The sequence below is a fragment of the Mytilus galloprovincialis genome, chromosome 11 (genome assembly GCF_965363235.1).
Source record: "Mytilus galloprovincialis chromosome 11, xbMytGall1.hap1.1, whole genome shotgun sequence".
Lineage (NCBI taxonomy): Eukaryota > Metazoa > Mollusca > Bivalvia > Mytilida > Mytilidae > Mytilus > Mytilus galloprovincialis.
The window spans coordinates 2,525,352-2,543,486 of NC_134848.1; the positions used below are offsets into that span (position 1 = coordinate 2,525,352).

Sequence of the window (18,135 nt, forward strand, 5' to 3'; positions counted from 1 at the left end):
CGTGAAAATGGTGTGTATGTTGAAAAGCGGTGAACTCGGTTTATGTCCGTTCAAAATAATCCTTACTTCGCATTTGTTCCAAAAATCACTCAACCGTAAAGGTGTCGTCAATTGTCTTAAAAGTCATTTTAAACCAACTGTACAAAGTTCTTATATAAATAAAATAAAAATTATAAGATTTTTTTGAAAAACAAAAGTGTTGCGTTTTCATTGGCACTCAGTATATATGAAATCTGAAATGAGTAAAATTTACTCCCCAATTTTTTTTTCACCTCCCCCTTTCCCTTATTCCAAAACTGATCTCAATTCAAATTTCTAATGAACATTGCAACAATAACTACTCATTTAAATACATCATAAAATATTAAAATGTAAAAAAAGTGCTTGTTATCACTGAATGGTAAAGATTGTTTTAATTTATCAGTTGGTAGTAAAAGTGAATATACTTTGTATATTGTATAAAACAATGATTTAAGTTGATTCAACTACTATTCTGGACAAAGAAAGATAACTCCAATTAACAATGTCTTGCTATTGCACAATATTGTGCAATTAGATATTTCTTGCTATTGCGCAATACTGTGCAATTGAAGATTTCTGGCTATTGCGCAATACTGTGCAATGGAAAATTTCTTGCTATTCCACAATACTGTGCAATTGAAGATTTCTTGCTATTGCTGAATACTGTGCAATTGAAAATTTCATACTATTGCACAATACTTAATATAATAATTTTGGATCCTGATTTGGAACAACTTGAAAACTGGGCCCATAATCAAAAATCTAAGTACATGTTTAGATTTAGCATATCAAAGAAGCCCAAGAATTCAATTTTTGTTAAAATTAAACTTAGTTTAATTTTGGACCCTTTGGACTTGACCAATTTGAAAACGGGACCAAAAATTAAGAATCAACATACACAGTTAGATTTGGCATATCAAAGAACCCTAATTATTCAATTTTTGAAGAAATCAAACAAAGTTTAATTTTGGACCCCAATTTGGACAAACTTGAAAACTGGGCCAGCAATCAAAAATATAAGTACATTTTTAGATTCAGCATATCAAAGAACCCCCAAGGATTCAATTTTTGTTGAAATCAAACTACGTTTAAAATTGGACCCTTTGGACCGTAATGTAGACCAATTTGAAAACGGGACCAAAAATTAAGAATCTACATACACAGTTAGATTCAGCATATCAAAGAACCCCAATTATTCAATTTTTGATGAAATCAAACAAAGTATAATTTTGGACCCTTTGGGCCCCTTATTCCTAAACTGATGGGACCAAAACTCCCAAAATCAATCTCAACCTTCCTTTTTATGGTCATAAACCTTGTGTTTAAATTTCATAGATTTCTATTTACTTATACCAAAGTTATGGTGCGAAAACCAAGAAAAATGTTTATTTGGGCCCTTTTTTGGCCCCTAATTGCTAAACTGTTGGAACCAAAACTCCCAAAAATCAATCCCAACCTTCCTTTTGTGGTCATAAACCTTGTGTCAAAATTTCATAGATTTCTATCTTCTTAAACTAAAGTTATAGTGCGAAAACCAAGAAAATGCTTATTTGGGCCCTTTTTGGCCCCTAATTCCTAAAATGTTGGAATCAAAACTCCCAAAATCAATCCCAACCTCCCTTTTGTGGTCAGAAACCCTGTGTTAAAATTTCATAGATTTCTATTCACTTTTACTAAAGTTAGAGTGCGAAAACTAAAAGTATTCGGACGACGACGACGCAGACGACGACGCCAACGTGATACCAATATACGACCAAAAAATTTTCAATTTTTGGGGTTGAATAATCAAAATTCATAAATTTGGTGTGTCCATGGTAAAATATTAAGCCCTTCAGACAAGAAAATCAACTGTTTGATTTCGAGCAAAGAATCGAAAAACAAATATGTCAGACATCAACGAAAAACAACCACTGAAGGACAGGCTTCTGAATTGGAACATGCACATACAGAATGTGGCGGTTAAACAGGTTTGCAAGTGCTCAGTCCCCCTAAGCTTGAGACAGTGGTGCAACAACACAACACAATAACATATCGTGAACATCAGTTTGAAAATATCTGACGCATCAGTCCGAAATGAAGCACACAAAAAGAAAGACACAAGTCATAAAAAACAAATCTAAATGGAAATTACACTTTATAAATTTTGAGCGTCTGAAGTGCTTATCTGGATTTACCATCATCTACTCTCATTCGAGGGGTTGTTCCCAACCTTTTGGATAGATTTCTACATAACGACAGTTTTCTCTTCTTGACCATCATAAATGGAAAAGTTGAGATGTAAAACTATGCTTGAAACACACGTGTCACTCAAACGACTTTAAAGTAGTCTGCCTAATCAATTACCTATATTAAAGGCAAAGGATAATTAAAGTTTTCAATCGGAGATTTTTCTAGCTTTTGAAAATTTTTCGTCAAAACAACAGCTTTCTTTTCTAAACTATCTTTAAAAGGAGAGGAGACGTCAAAAGTTTACTTCAAACACGTGCGTCGCAAAGTGGTAAATAAATTCTGTATGTGACATTTAGCGGAAGCCATTTAACCATATTATTTTGTCAAACAATTCAATCAACACCTTTATTAATTAGTCCTTTGTTGTCGATAGCTATAAAAAACTATCAGCAGATTATTGATTTTCTGTCCAAATCTTAATGAGGTCAAGGTGAATTCTGAGTATTGTCTGGTCGGGTAAAGTCCGAGAAACTCGAAAAAAGTAAATAAACAAGATGGAGGAAAATAAATCGTTCTATATATTTCTTTCGCCAAATTCTTTTGAAAATGACGAATTTTTATCGCCACAATTATTATTTTTTTGCAAATTGCGAAAAATGGCGACCGCCAGCGGAAACCCTGCATGCTTTAATATGTCATATATAGTTTATAAGCTGAGAAAAAGTCTCACACTGGACGATGTCGATCACTTTTCTGCACAATTACACAATAGACGGTATTGAAAGCAGTTTTCCCGATTACTGGCAAACTAAAGACAATTGACCTGATCAATCTGAGCCATTGAGGGTGGAAAATAACCAAGAAAAAGACATTAATTCTTCATTTAAAGAGTCAGTACTCAAACAACTGTGATTTTTCAGACAATGACACAGTTGATAACGGGGCTCATAAATCAAAAATCGAAATACATGCTTAGATTCAGCAGATCAAAGAACCCCATATATTCAATTTTTGTTGAAATCAAACAAAGTTTTATTTTGGAACTTTAGACCTTAATGTAGACCAATTTGAAAACAGGACCAAAATCCAAAAACTTAATACACGGTTAGATTCAGCATATTAAAGAACCCCAAGAATTCAAAAATAAAACCCCATTGAAATTGGTCAAGAAATAAGCAATTTATACAAAGTATCTTCTTTTGCACAATACTGTGCAATTGAATATATATTAATTGCAATTGCGCAATACTGTGCAATTGAATATTTCTTGCTTTTGTGCAATAGTGTATATTAGGCAACAAGCTTGGAATTATCAACTAACATTGTTAACTGACAACACATACTACAATGACATTAAAAACTACAGGCAACCGTTTTATTGTAATTTCTTTGTACCAAGTCTGTTTTGTCTCTTATAATCTGTGAATATCTTTTAAAGTAAGACAATACTATTTACCTTAAGGAAGTCCATCACTTCTTCCTTCTTCCTTTTTTCCTCTTCATCATCAAAGCTGTATATTTCTATCAGATCATAAGGAGTCTTACCCTGAAATACAATCAAATAATCTTTCATTAATTATACACATATATATTTTTTATTTCAAAAACTGTAAAACATTAAGTAATAGGTAACTGTTGAATAAATTTTACCTATACAACATGTACAATGTAAAACGATAAATAATAGGTAGTTGTTGCATTAATGTTACTTATATAGATCAAAACGATAAATAATAGGTAAATTATTGCACTAATGTTACCTTTATAACATGTAAAATGCAATAAATAATAGGTAACTGTTGAATAAATTTTACCTATACAACATGTACAATGTAAAACGATAAATAATAGGTAGTTGTTGCATTAATGTTACCTATATAACATGTATAATGCAATAAATAATAAAGTATTAGGACCAATTTTATCTATACAATGAACCTTAACCAACAACAAATATAAAGTATACAATGCAGAATAGTCTTATTTATACTTGACATAAAGAACAGTGAACCTTAACCAACAACAAATATAAAGTATACAATGCAGAATAGTCACATAAAGACCAGTAAACCTTAACCAACAACAAATATAAAGTATACAATGCAGAATAGTCTTATTTATACTTGACATAAAGAACAGGGAACCTTAACCAACAACAAATATAAAGTATACAATGCAGAATAGTCTTATTTATACTTGACATAGAGACCAGTAAACCTAAACCAACAACAAATATAAAGTATACAATGCAGAATAGTCTTATTTATACTTGACATAAAGACCAGTGAACCTAAACCAGCAACAAATATAAAGTATGCAATGCAGAATAGTCTTATTTATACTTGACATAAAGAACAGGGAACCTAAACCAACAACAAATATAAAGTATACAATGCAGAATAGTCTTATTTATACTTGACATAGAGACCAGTAAACCTAAACCAACAACAAATATAAAGTCTACAATGCAGAATAGTCTTATTTATACTTGACATAAAGACCAGTGAACCTAAACCAACAACAAATATAAAGTATACAATGCAGATTGTCTTATTTATACTTGACATAGAGACCAGTAAACCTAAACCAACAACAAATATAAAGTATACAATGCAGAATAGTCTTATTTATACTTGACATAACGAACAGTGAACCTTAACCAACAACAAATATAAAGTATACAATGCAGAATAGTCTTATTTATACTTGACATAAAGACCAGTGAACCTTAACCAACAACAAATATAAAGTATACAATACAGAATAGTCTGATTTATACTTGACATAAAGAACAGTAAACCTTAACCAACAACAAATATAAAGTATACAATGCAGAATAGTCTTATTTATACTTGACATAAAGTACAGTGAACCTAAACCAACAACAAATATAAAGTATACAATGCAGAATAGTCTGATTTATACTTGACATAAAGACCAGTAAACCTAAACCAACAACAAATATAAAGTATACAATGCAGAATAGTCTTATTTATACTTGACATAAAGAACAGTAAACCTTAACCAACAACAAATATAAAGTATACAATGCAGAATGGTCTTATTTATGCTTGACATAAAGAACAGGGAACCTTAACCAACAACAAATATAAAGTATACAATGCAGAATGGTCTTATTTACACTTGACATAAAGACCAGTGAACCTTAACCAACAACAAATATAAAGTATACAATGCAGAATAGTCTTATTTATACTTGACATAAAGACCAGTGAACCTAAACCAACAACAAATATAAAGTATACAATGCAGAATAGTCTTATTTATACTTGACATAAAGAACAGTAAACCTTAACCAACAACAAATATAAAGTATACAATGCAGAATAGTCTTATTTATGCTTGACATAAAGAACAGGGAACCTTAACCAACAACAAATATAAAGTATACACTGCAGAATGGTCTTATTTACACTTGACATAAAAACCAGTGAACCTTAACCAACAACAAATATAAAGTATACAATGCAGAATAGTCTTATTTATACTTGACATAAAGAACAGTAAACCTTAACCAACAACAAATATAAAGTATACAATGCAGAATAGTCTTATTTATACTTGACATAAAGACCAGTAAACCTTAACCAACAACAAATATAAAGTATACAATGCAGAATGGTCTTATTTATACTTGACATAAAGACCAGTGAACCTTAACCAACAACAAATATAAAGTATACAATGCAGAATAGTCTTATTTATACTTGACATAAAGAACAGTCAACCTTAACCAACAACAAATATAAAGTATACAATGCAGAATAGTCTTATTTATACTTGACATAAAGAACAGTAAACCTAAACCAACAACAAATATAAAGTATACAATGCAGAATAGTCTGATTTATACTTGACATAAAGAACAGTAAACCTAAACCAACAACAAATATAAAGTATACAATGCAGAATAGTCTTATTTATACTTGACATAAAGACCAGTGAACCTTAACCAACAACAAATATAAAGTATACAATGCAGAATAGTCTTATTTATACTTGACATAAAGAACAGTAAACCTTAACCAACAACAAATATAAAGTATACAATGAAAATAGTCTTATTTATACTTGACATAAAGAACAGTGAACCTAAATCAACAACAAATATAAAGTATACAATGCAGAATAGTCTTATTTATACTTGACATAAAGACCAGTAAACCTAAACCAACAACAAAAATAAAGTATACAATGCAGAATAGTCTTATTTATACTTGACATAAAGAACAGTAAACCTTAACCAACAACAAATATAAAGTATACAATGCAGAATAGTCCTATTTATACTTGACATAAAGAACAGGGAACCTTAACCAACAACAAATATAAAGTATGCAATGCAGAATGGTCTTATTTATACTTGACATAAAGAACAGTGAACCTTAACCAACAACAAATATAAAGTATACAATGCAGAATAGTCTTATTTATACTTGACATAGAGACCAGTAAACCTAAACCAACAACAAATATAAAGTATACAATGCAGAATAGTCTTATTTATACTTGACATAAAGACCAGTGAACCTAAACCAGCAACAAATATAAAGTATGCAATGCAGAATAGTCTTATTTATACTTGACATAAAGAACAGGGAACCTAAACCAACAACAAATATAAAGTATACAATGCAGAATAGTCTTATTTATACTTGACATAGAGACCAGTAAACCTAAACCAACAACAAATATAAAGTCTACAATGCAGAATAGTCTTATTTATACTTGACATAAAGACCAGTGAACCTAAACCAACAACAAATATAAAGTATACAATGCAGATTGTCTTATTTATACTTGACATAGAGACCAGTAAACCTAAACCAACAACAAATATAAAGTATACAATGCAGAATAGTCTTATTTATACTTGACATAACGAACAGTGAACCTTAACCAACAACTAATATAAAGTATACAATGCAGAATAGTCTTATTTATACTTGACATAAAGACCAGTGAACCTTAACCAACAACAAATATAAAGTATACAATACAGAATAGTCTGATTTATACTTGACATAAAGAACAGTAAACCTTAACCAACAACAAATATAAAGTATACAATGCAGAATAGTCTTATTTATACTTGACATAAAGTACAGTGAACCTAAACCAACAACAAATATAAAGTATACAATGCAGAATAGTCTGATTTATACTTGACATAAAGACCAGTAAACCTAAACCAACAACAAATATAAAGTATACAATGCAGAATAGTCTTATTTATACTTGACATAAAGAACAGTAAACCTTAACCAACAACAAATATAAAGTATACAATGCAGAATGGTCTTATTTATGCTTGACATAAAGAACAGGGAACCTAAACCAACAACAAATATAAAGTATAAAATGCAGAAAGGTCTTATTTATACTTGACATAAAAACCAGTGAACCTTAACCAACAACAAATATAAAGTATACAATGCAGAATGGTCTTATTTATACTTGACATAAAGACCAGTAAACCTTAACCAACAACAAATATAAAGTATACAATGCAGAATGGTCTTATTTACACTTGACATAAAGACCAGTGAACCTTAACCAACAACAAATATAAAGTATACAATGCAGAATAGTCTTATTTATACTTGACATAAAGACCAGTGAACCTAAACCAACAACAAATATAAAGTATACAATGCAGAATAGTCTTATTTATACTTGACATAAAGAACAGTGAACCTTAACCAACAACAAATATAAAGTATACAATGCAGAATAGTCTTATTTATACTTGACATAAAGAACAGTCAACCTTAACCAACAACAAATATAAAGTATACAATGCAGAATAGTCTTATTTATACTTGACATAAAGAACAGTAAACCTAAACCAACAACAAATATAAAGTATACAATGCAGAATAGTCTGATTTATACTTGACATAAAGAACAGTAAACCTAAACCAACAACAAATATAAAGTATACAATGCAGAATAGTCTTATTTATACTTGACATAAAGACCAGTGAACCTTAACCAACAACAAATATAAAGTATACAATGCAGAATAGTCTTATTTATACTTGACATAAAGAACAGTAAACCTTAACCAACAACAAATATAAAGTATACAATGAAAATAGTCTTATTTATACTTGACATAAAGAACAGTGAACCTAAATCAACAACAAATATAAAGTATACAATGCAGAATAGTCTTATTTATACTTGACATAAAGACCAGTAAACCTAAACCAACAACAAATATAAAGTATACAATGCAGAATAGTCTTATTTATACTTGACATAAAGAACAGTAAACCTTAACCAACAACAAATATAAAGTATACAATGCAGAATAGTCCTATTTATACTTGACATAAAGAACAGGGAACCTTAACCAACAACAAATATAAAGTATGCAATGCAGAATGGTCTTATTTATACTTGACATAAAGAACAGTGAACCTTAACCAACAACAAATATAAAGTATACAATGCAGAATAGTCTTATTTATACTTGACATAAAGACCAGTGAACCTTAACCAACAACAAATATAAAGTATACAATGCAGAATAGTCTTATTTATACTTGACATAGAGACCAGTAAACCTAAACCAACAACAAATATAAAGTATACAATGCAGAATAGTCTTATTTATACTTGACATAAAGACCAGTGAACCTAAACCAACAACAAATATAAAGTATACAATGCAGAATAGTCTTATTTATACTTGACATAAAGACCAGTAAACCTAAACCAACAACAAACATAAAGTATACAATGCAGAATAGTCTTATTTATACTTGACATAAAGACCAGTGAACCTTAACCAACAACAAATATAAAGTACACAATGCAGAATAGTCTTATTTATACTTGACATAAAGACCAGTGAACCTAAACCAACAACAAATATAAAGTATACAATGCAGAATAGTCTTATTTATACTTGACATAAAGACCAGTAAACCTTAACCAACAACAAATATAAAGTATACAATGCAGAATAGTCTTATTTATACTTGACATAAAGAACAGTAAACCTAAACCAACAACAAATATAAAGTATACAATGCAGAATAGTCTTATTTATACTTGACATAAAGACCAGTAAACCTTAACCAACAACAAATATAAAGTATACAATGCAGAATAGTCTTATTTATACTTGACATAAAGACCAGTGAACCTAAACCAACAACAAATATAAAGTATACAATGCAGAATAGTCTGATTTATACTTGACATAAAGACCAGGGAACCTTAACCAACAACAAATATAAAGTATACAATGCAGAATAGTCTTATTTATACTTGACATAAATACCAGTAAACCTAAACCAACAACAAATATAAAGTATACAATGCAGAATATGCTTATTTATACTTGACATAAAGACCAGTGAACCTTAACCAACAACAAATATAAAGTATACAATGCAGAATAGTCTTATTTATACTTGACATAAAGACCAGTGAACCTAAACCAACAACAAATATAAAGTATACAATGCAGAATAGTCTTATTTATACTTGACATAGAGAACAGTGAACCTAAACCAACAACAAATATAAAGTATACAATGCAGAATAGTCTTATTTATACTTGACATAAAGAACAGTAAACCTAAACCAACAACAAATATAAAGTATACAATGCAGAATAGTCTTATTTATACTTGACATAAAGACCAGTGAACCTAAACCAACAACAAATATAAAGTATACAATGCAGAATAGTCTTATTTATACTTGACATAAAGACCAGTAAACCTTAACCAACAACAAATATAAAGTATACAATGCAGACTAGTCTTATTTATACTTGACATAAAGACCAGTAAACCTAAACCAACAACAAATATAAAGTATACAATGCAGAATAGTCTTATTTATACTTGACATAAAGACCAGTGAACCTTAACCAACAACAAATATAAAGTATACAATGCATAATGGTCTTATTTATACTTGACATAAAGACCAGTAAACCTAAACCAACAACAAATATAAAGTATACAATGCAGAATAGTCTTATTTATACTTGACATAAAGACCAGTAAACCTAAACCAACAACAAATATAAAGTATACAATGCAGAATATGCTTATTTATACTTGACATAAAGACCAGTGAACCTTAACCAACAACAAATATAAAGTATACAATGCAGAATAGTCTTATTTATACTTGACATAAAGACCAGTAAACCTAAACCAACAACAAATATAAAGTATACAATGCAGAATATGCTTATTTATACTTGACATAAAGACCAGTGAACCTTAACCAACAACAAATATAAAGTATACAATGCAGCATAGTCTTATTTATACTTGACATAAAGACCAGTGAACCTAAACCAACAACAAATATAAAGTATACAATGCAGAATAGTCTTATTTATACTTGACATAAAGAACAGGGAACCTAAACCAACAACAAATATAAAGTATACAATGCAGAATAGTCTTATTTATACTTGACATAAAGACCAGTAAACCTAAACCAACAACAAATATAAAGTATACAATGCAGAATAGTCTTATTTATACTTGACATAAAGACCAGTGAACCTTAACTAACAACAAAAATAAAGTATACAATGCAGAATAGTCCTATTTATACTTGACATAAAGACCAGTGAACCTTAACCAACAACAAATATAAAGTATACAATGCAGAATAGTCTTATTTATACTTGACATAAAGACCAGTGAACCTAAACCAACAACAAATATAAAGTATACAATGCAGAATAGTCTTATTTATACTTGACATAGAGACCAGTAAACCTACACCAACAACAAATATAAAGTATACAATGCAGAATAGTCTTATTTATACTTGACTTAAAGAACAGTGAACCTTAACCAACAACAAATATAAAGTATACAATGCAGAATAGTCTTATTTATACTTGACATAAAGACCAGTGAACCTTAACCAACAACAAATATAAAGTATACAATGCAGAATAGTCTTATTTATACTTGACATAGAGACCAGTAAACCTACACCAACAACAAATATAAAGTATACAATGCAGAATAGTCTTATTTATACTTGACTTAAAGAACAGTGAACCTTAACCAACAACAAATATAAAGTATACAATGCAGAATAGTCTTATTTATACTTGACATAAAGACCAGTGAACCTTAACCAACAACAAATATAAAGTATACAATGCAGAATAGTCTTATTTATACTTGACATAGAGACCAGTGAACCTTAACCAACAACAAATATAAAGTATACAATGCAGAATAGTCTTATTTATACTTGACATAAAGACCAGTGAACCTAAACCAACAACAAATATAAAGTATACAATGCAGAATAGTCTTATTTATACTTGACATAAAGAACAGTGAACCTTAACCAACAACAAATATAAAGTATACAATGCAGACTAGTCTTATTTATACTTGACATAAAGACCAGTGAATCTAAACCAACAACAAATATAAAGTATACAATGCAGAATAGTCTTATTTATACTTGACATAAAGACCAGTGAACCTTAACCAACAACAAATATAAAGTATACAATGCAGAATAGTCTTATTTATACTTGACATAAAGAACAGTAAACCTTAACCAACAACAAATATAAAGTATACAATGAAAATAGTCTTATTTATACTTGACATAAAGAACAGTGAACCTAAATCAACAACAAATATAAAGTATACAATGCAGAATAGTCTTATTTATACTTGACATAAAGACCAGTAAACCTAAACCAACAACAAATATAAAGTATACAATGCAGAATAGTCTTATTTATACTTGACATAAAGAACAGTAAACCTTAACCAACAACAAATATAAAGTATACAATGCAGAATAGTCCTATTTATACTTGACATAAAGAACAGGGAACCTTAACCAACAACAAATATAAAGTATACAATGCAGAATGGTCTTATTTATACTTGACATAAAGAACAGTGAACCTTAACCAACAACAAATATAAAGTATACAATGCAGAATAGTCTTATTTATACTTGACATAAAGACCAGTGAACCTTAACCAACAACAAATATAAAGTATACAATGCAGAATAGTCTTATTTATACTTGACATAGAGACCAGTGAACCTTAACCAACAACAAATATAAAGTATACAATGCAGAATAGTCTTATTTATACTTGACATAAAGACCAGTGAACCTAAACCAACAACAAATATAAAGTATACAATGCAGAATAGTCTTATTTATACTTGACATAAAGAACAGTGAACCTTAACCAACAACAAATATAAAGTATACAATGCAGACTAGTCTTATTTATACTTGACATAAAGACCAGTGAATCTAAACCAACAACAAATATAAAGTATACAATGCAGAATAGTCTTATTTATACTTGACATAAAGACCAGTGAACCTTAACCAACAACAAATATAAAGTATACAATGCAGAATAGTCTTATTTATACTTGACATAGAGACCAGTGAACCTTAACCAACAACAAATATAAAGTATACAATGCAGAATAGTCTTATTTATACTTGACATAAAGACCAGTGAACCTAAACCAACAACAAATATAAAGTATACAATGCAGAATAGTCTTATTTATACTTGACATAAAGAACAGTGAACCTTAACCAACAACAAATATAAAGTATACAATGCAGACTAGTCTTATTTATACTTGACATAAAGACCAGTGAATCTAAACCAACAACAAATATAAAGTATACAATGCAGAATAGTCTTATTTATACTTGACATAAAGACCAGTGAACCTTAACCAACAACAAATATAAAGTATACAATGCAGAATAGTCTTATTTATACTTGACATAAAGAACAGTAAACCTTAACCAACAACAAATATAAAGTATACAATGCAGAATGGTCTTATTTATACTTGACATAAAGACCAGTGAACCTAAACCAACAACAAATATAAAGTATACAATGCAGAATGGTCTTATTTATACTTGACATAAAGAACAGTGAACCTTAACCAACAACAAATATAAAGTATACAATGCAGAATAGTCTGATTTATACTTGACATAAAGACCAGGGAACCTTAACCAACAACAAATATAAAGTATACAATGCAGAATAGTCTTATTTATACTTGACATAAATACCAGTAAACCTAAACCAACAACAAATATAAAGTATACAATGCAGAATATGCTTATTTATACTTGACATAAAGACCAGTGAACCTTAACCAACAACAAATATAAAGTATACAATGCAGAATAGTCTTATTTATACTTGACATAAAGACCAGTGAACCTTAACCAACAACAAATATAAAGTATACAATACAGAATAGTCTGATTTATACTTGACATAAAGAACAGTAAACCTTAACCAACAACAAATATAAAGTATACAATGCAGAATAGTCTTATTTATACTTGACATAAAGTACAGTGAACCTAAACCAACAACAAATATAAAGTATACAATGCAGAATAGTCTGATTTATACTTGACATAAAGACCAGTAAACCTAAACCAACAACAAATATAAAGTATACAATGCAGAATAGTCTTATTTATACTTGACATAAAGAACAGTGAACCTAAATCAACAACAAATATAAAGTATACAATGCAGAATAGTCTTATTTATACTTGACATAAAGACCAGTAAACCTAAACCAACAACAAATATAAAGTATACAATGCAGAATAGTCTTATTTATACTTGACATAAAGAACAGTGAACCTTAACCAACAACAAATATAAAGTATACACTGCAGAATGGTCTTATTTACACTTGACATAAAAACCAGTGAACCTTAACCAACAACAAATATAAAGTATACAATGCAGAATAGTCTTATTTATACTTGACATAAAGAACAGTCAACTTTAACCAACAACAAATATAAAGTATACAATGCAGAATAGTCTTATTTATACTTGACATAAAGAACAGTAAACCTAAACCAACAACAAATATAAAGTATACAATGCAGAATAGTCTAATTTATACTTGACATAAAGAACAGTAAACCTAAACCAACAACAAATATAAAGTATACAATGCAGAATAGTCTTATTTATACTTGACATAAAGACCAGTGAACCTTAACCAACAACAAATATAAAGTATACAATGCAGAATAGTCTTATTTATACTTGACATAAAGAACAGTAAACCTTAACCAACAACAAATATAAAGTATACAATGAAAATAGTCTTATTTATACTTGACATAAAGAACAGTGAACCTAAATCAACAACAAATATAAAGTATACAATGCAGAATAGTCTTATTTATACTTGACATAAAGACCAGTAAACCTAAACCAACAACAAATATAAAGTATACAATGCAGAATAGTCTTATTTATACTTGACATAAAGAACAGTAAACCTTAACCAACAACAAATATAAAGTATACAATGCAGAATAGTCCTATTTATACTTGACATAAAGAACAGGGAACCTTAACCAACAACAAATATAAAGTATGCAATGCAGAATGGTCTTATTTATACTTGACATAAAGAACAGTGAACCTTAACCAACAACAAATATAAAGTATACAATGCAGAATAGTCTTATTTATACTTGACATAAAGACCAGTGAACCTTAACCAACAACAAATATAAAGTATACAATGCAGAATAGTCTTATTTATACTTGACATAGAGACCAGTAAACCTAAACCAACAACAAATATAAAGTATACAATGCAGAATAGTCTTATTTATACTTGACATAAAGACCAGTGAACCTTAACCAACAACAAATATAAAGTATACAATGCAGAATAGTCTTATTTATACTTGACATAAAGAACAGTAAACCTTAACCAACAACAAATATAAAGTATACAATGAAAATAGTCTTATTTATACTTGACATAAAGAACAGTGAACCTAAATCAACAACAAATATAAAGTATACAATGCAGAATAGTCTTATTTATACTTGACATAAAGACCAGTAAACCTAAACCAACAACAAATATAAAGTATACAATGCAGAATAGTCTTATTTATACTTGACATAAAGAACAGTAAACCTTAACCAACAACAAATATAAAGTATACAATGCAGAATAGTCCTATTTATACTTGACATAAAGAACAGGGAACCTTAACCAACAACAAATATAAAGTATACAATGCAGAATAGTCTTATTTATACTTGACATAAAGACCAGTGAACCTAAACCAACAACAAATATAAAGTATACAATGCAGAATAGTCTTATTTATACTTGACATAAAGACCAGTAAACCTTAACCAACAACAAATATAAAGTATACAATGCAGAATAGTCTTATTTATACTTGACATAAAGAACAGTAAACCTAAACCAACAACAAATATAAAGTATACAATGCAGAATAGTCTTATTTATACTTGACATAAAGACCAGTAAACCTTAACCAACAACAAATATAAAGTATACAATGCAGAATAGTCTTATTTATACTTGACATAAAGACCAGTGAACCTAAACCAACAACAAATATAAAGTATACAATGCAGAATAGTCTGATTTATACTTGACATAAAGACCAGGGAACCTTAACCAACAACAAATATAAAGTATACAATGCAGAATAGTCTTATTTATACTTGACATAAATACCAGTAAACCTAAACCAACAACAAATATAAAGTATACAATGCAGAATATGCTTATTTATACTTGACATAAAGACCAGTGAACCTTAACCAACAACAAATATAAAGTATACAATGCAGAATAGTCTTATTTATACTTGACATAAAGACCAGTGAACCTAAACCAACAACAAATATAAAGTATACAATGCAGAATAGTCTTATTTATACTTGACATAGAGAACAGTGAACCTAAACCAACAACAAATATAAAGTATACAATGCAGAATAGTCTTATTTATACTTGACATAAAGAACAGTAAACCTAAACCAACAACAAATATAAAGTATACAATGCAGAATAGTCTTATTTATACTTGACATAAAGACCAGTGAACCTAAACCAACAACAAATATAAAGTATACAATGCAGAATAGTCTTATTTATACTTGACATAAAGACCAGTAAACCTTAACCAACAACAAATATAAAGTATACAATGCAGACTAGTCTTATTTATACTTGACATAAAGACCAGTGAACCTTAACCAACAACAAATATAAAGTATACAATGCATAATGGTCTTATTTATACTTGACATAAAGACCAGTAAACCTAAACCAACAACAAATATAAAGTATACAATGCAGAATAGTCTTATTTATACTTGACATAAAGACCAGTAAACCTAAACCAACAACAAATATAAAGTATACAATGCAGAATATGCTTATTTATACTTGACATAAAGACCAGTGAACCTTAACCAACAACAAATATAAAGTATACAATGCAGAATAGTCTTATTTATACTTGACATAAACACCAGTAAACCTAAACCAACAACAAATATAAAGTATACAATGCAGAATAGTCTTATTTATACTTGACATAAAGACCAGTGAACCTTAACCAACAACAAATATAAAGTATACAATGCATAATGGTCTTATTTATACTTAACATAAAGACCAGTAAACCTAAACCAACAACAAATATAAAGTATACAATGCAGAATAGTCTTATTTATACTTGACATAAAGACCAGTAAACCTAAACCAACAACAAATATAAAGTATACAATGCAGAATAGTCTGATTTATACTTGACATAAAGACCAGTGAACCTTAACCAACAACAAATATAAAGTATACAATGCAGAATAGTCTTATTTATACTTGACATAAAGACCAGTAAACCTAAACCAACAACAAATATAAAGTATACAATGCAGAATATGCTTATTTATACTTGACATAAAGACCAGTGAACCTTAACCAACAACAAATATAAAGTATACAATGCAGAATAGTCTTATTTATACTTGACATAAAGACCAGTGAACCTAAACCAACAACAAATATAAAGTATACAATGCAGAATAGTCTTATTTATACTTGACATAAAGAACAGGGAACCTAAACCAACAACAAATATAAAGTATACAATGCAGAATAGTCTTATTTATACTTGACATAAAGACCAGTAAACCTAAACCAACAACAAATATAAAGTATACAATGCAGAATAGTCTTATTTATACTTGACATAAAGACCAGTGAACCTTAACTAACAACAAAAATAAAGTATACAATGCAGAATAGTCCTATTTATACTTGACATAAAGACCAGTGAACCTTAACCAACAACAAATATAAAGTATACAATGCAGAATAGTCTTATTTATACTTGACATAAAGACCAGTGAACCTAAACCAACAACAAATATAAAGTATACAATGCAGAATAGTCTTATTTATACTTGACATAGAGACCAGTAAACCTACACCAACAACAAATATAAAGTATACAATGCAGAATAGTCTTATTTATACTTGACTTAAAGAACAGTGAACCTTAACCAACAACAAATATAAAGTATACAATGCAGAATAGTCTTATTTATACTTGACATAAAGACCAGTGAACCTTAACCAACAACAAATATAAAGTATACAATGCAGAATAGTCTGATTTATACTTGACATAAAGAACAGTAAACCTTAACCAACAACAAATATAAAGTATACAATGCAGAATAGTCTTATTTATACTTAACATAAAGTACAGTGAACCTAAACCAACAACAAATATAAAGTATACAATGCAGAATAGTCTTATTTATACTTGACATAAAGACCAGTAAACCTAAACCAACAACAAATATAAAGTATACAATGCAGAATAGTCTTATTTATACTTGACATAAAGAACAGTAAACCTTAACCAACAACAAATATAAAGTATACAATGCAGAATGGTCTTATTTATGCTTGACATAAAGAACAGTGAACCTTAACCAACAACAAATATAAAGTATACAATGCAGAATGGTCTTATTTACACTTGACATAAAGACCAGTGAACCTTAACCAACA

General features: G+C 29.0%; 2 protein-coding genes and 1 long non-coding RNA gene across 3 annotated transcripts in view; 1 reads left to right on the plus strand and 2 right to left on the minus strand.

Moving 5' to 3' along the window:
- LOC143051566 (uncharacterized) overlaps positions 1-18,135 on the minus strand; it is a 425,778-nt gene that overhangs the window by 346,060 nt on the left and 61,583 nt on the right. The gene's annotated exons all lie outside the window — the stretch shown is intronic.
- The window catches only part of LOC143051550 (uncharacterized), a 576,970-nt gene that overhangs the window by 257,685 nt on the left and 301,150 nt on the right, over positions 1-18,135 (plus strand). The gene's annotated exons all lie outside the window — the stretch shown is intronic.
- The window catches only part of LOC143051961 (uncharacterized), a 353,125-nt gene that overhangs the window by 97,431 nt on the left and 237,559 nt on the right, over positions 1-18,135 (minus strand). The window contains exon 9 of the mRNA XM_076224938.1: positions 3,647-3,736. Coding sequence (XP_076081053.1) covers positions 3,647-3,736 — 90 coding nt within the window. The remainder of the gene's footprint in view (positions 1-3,646; positions 3,737-18,135) is intronic.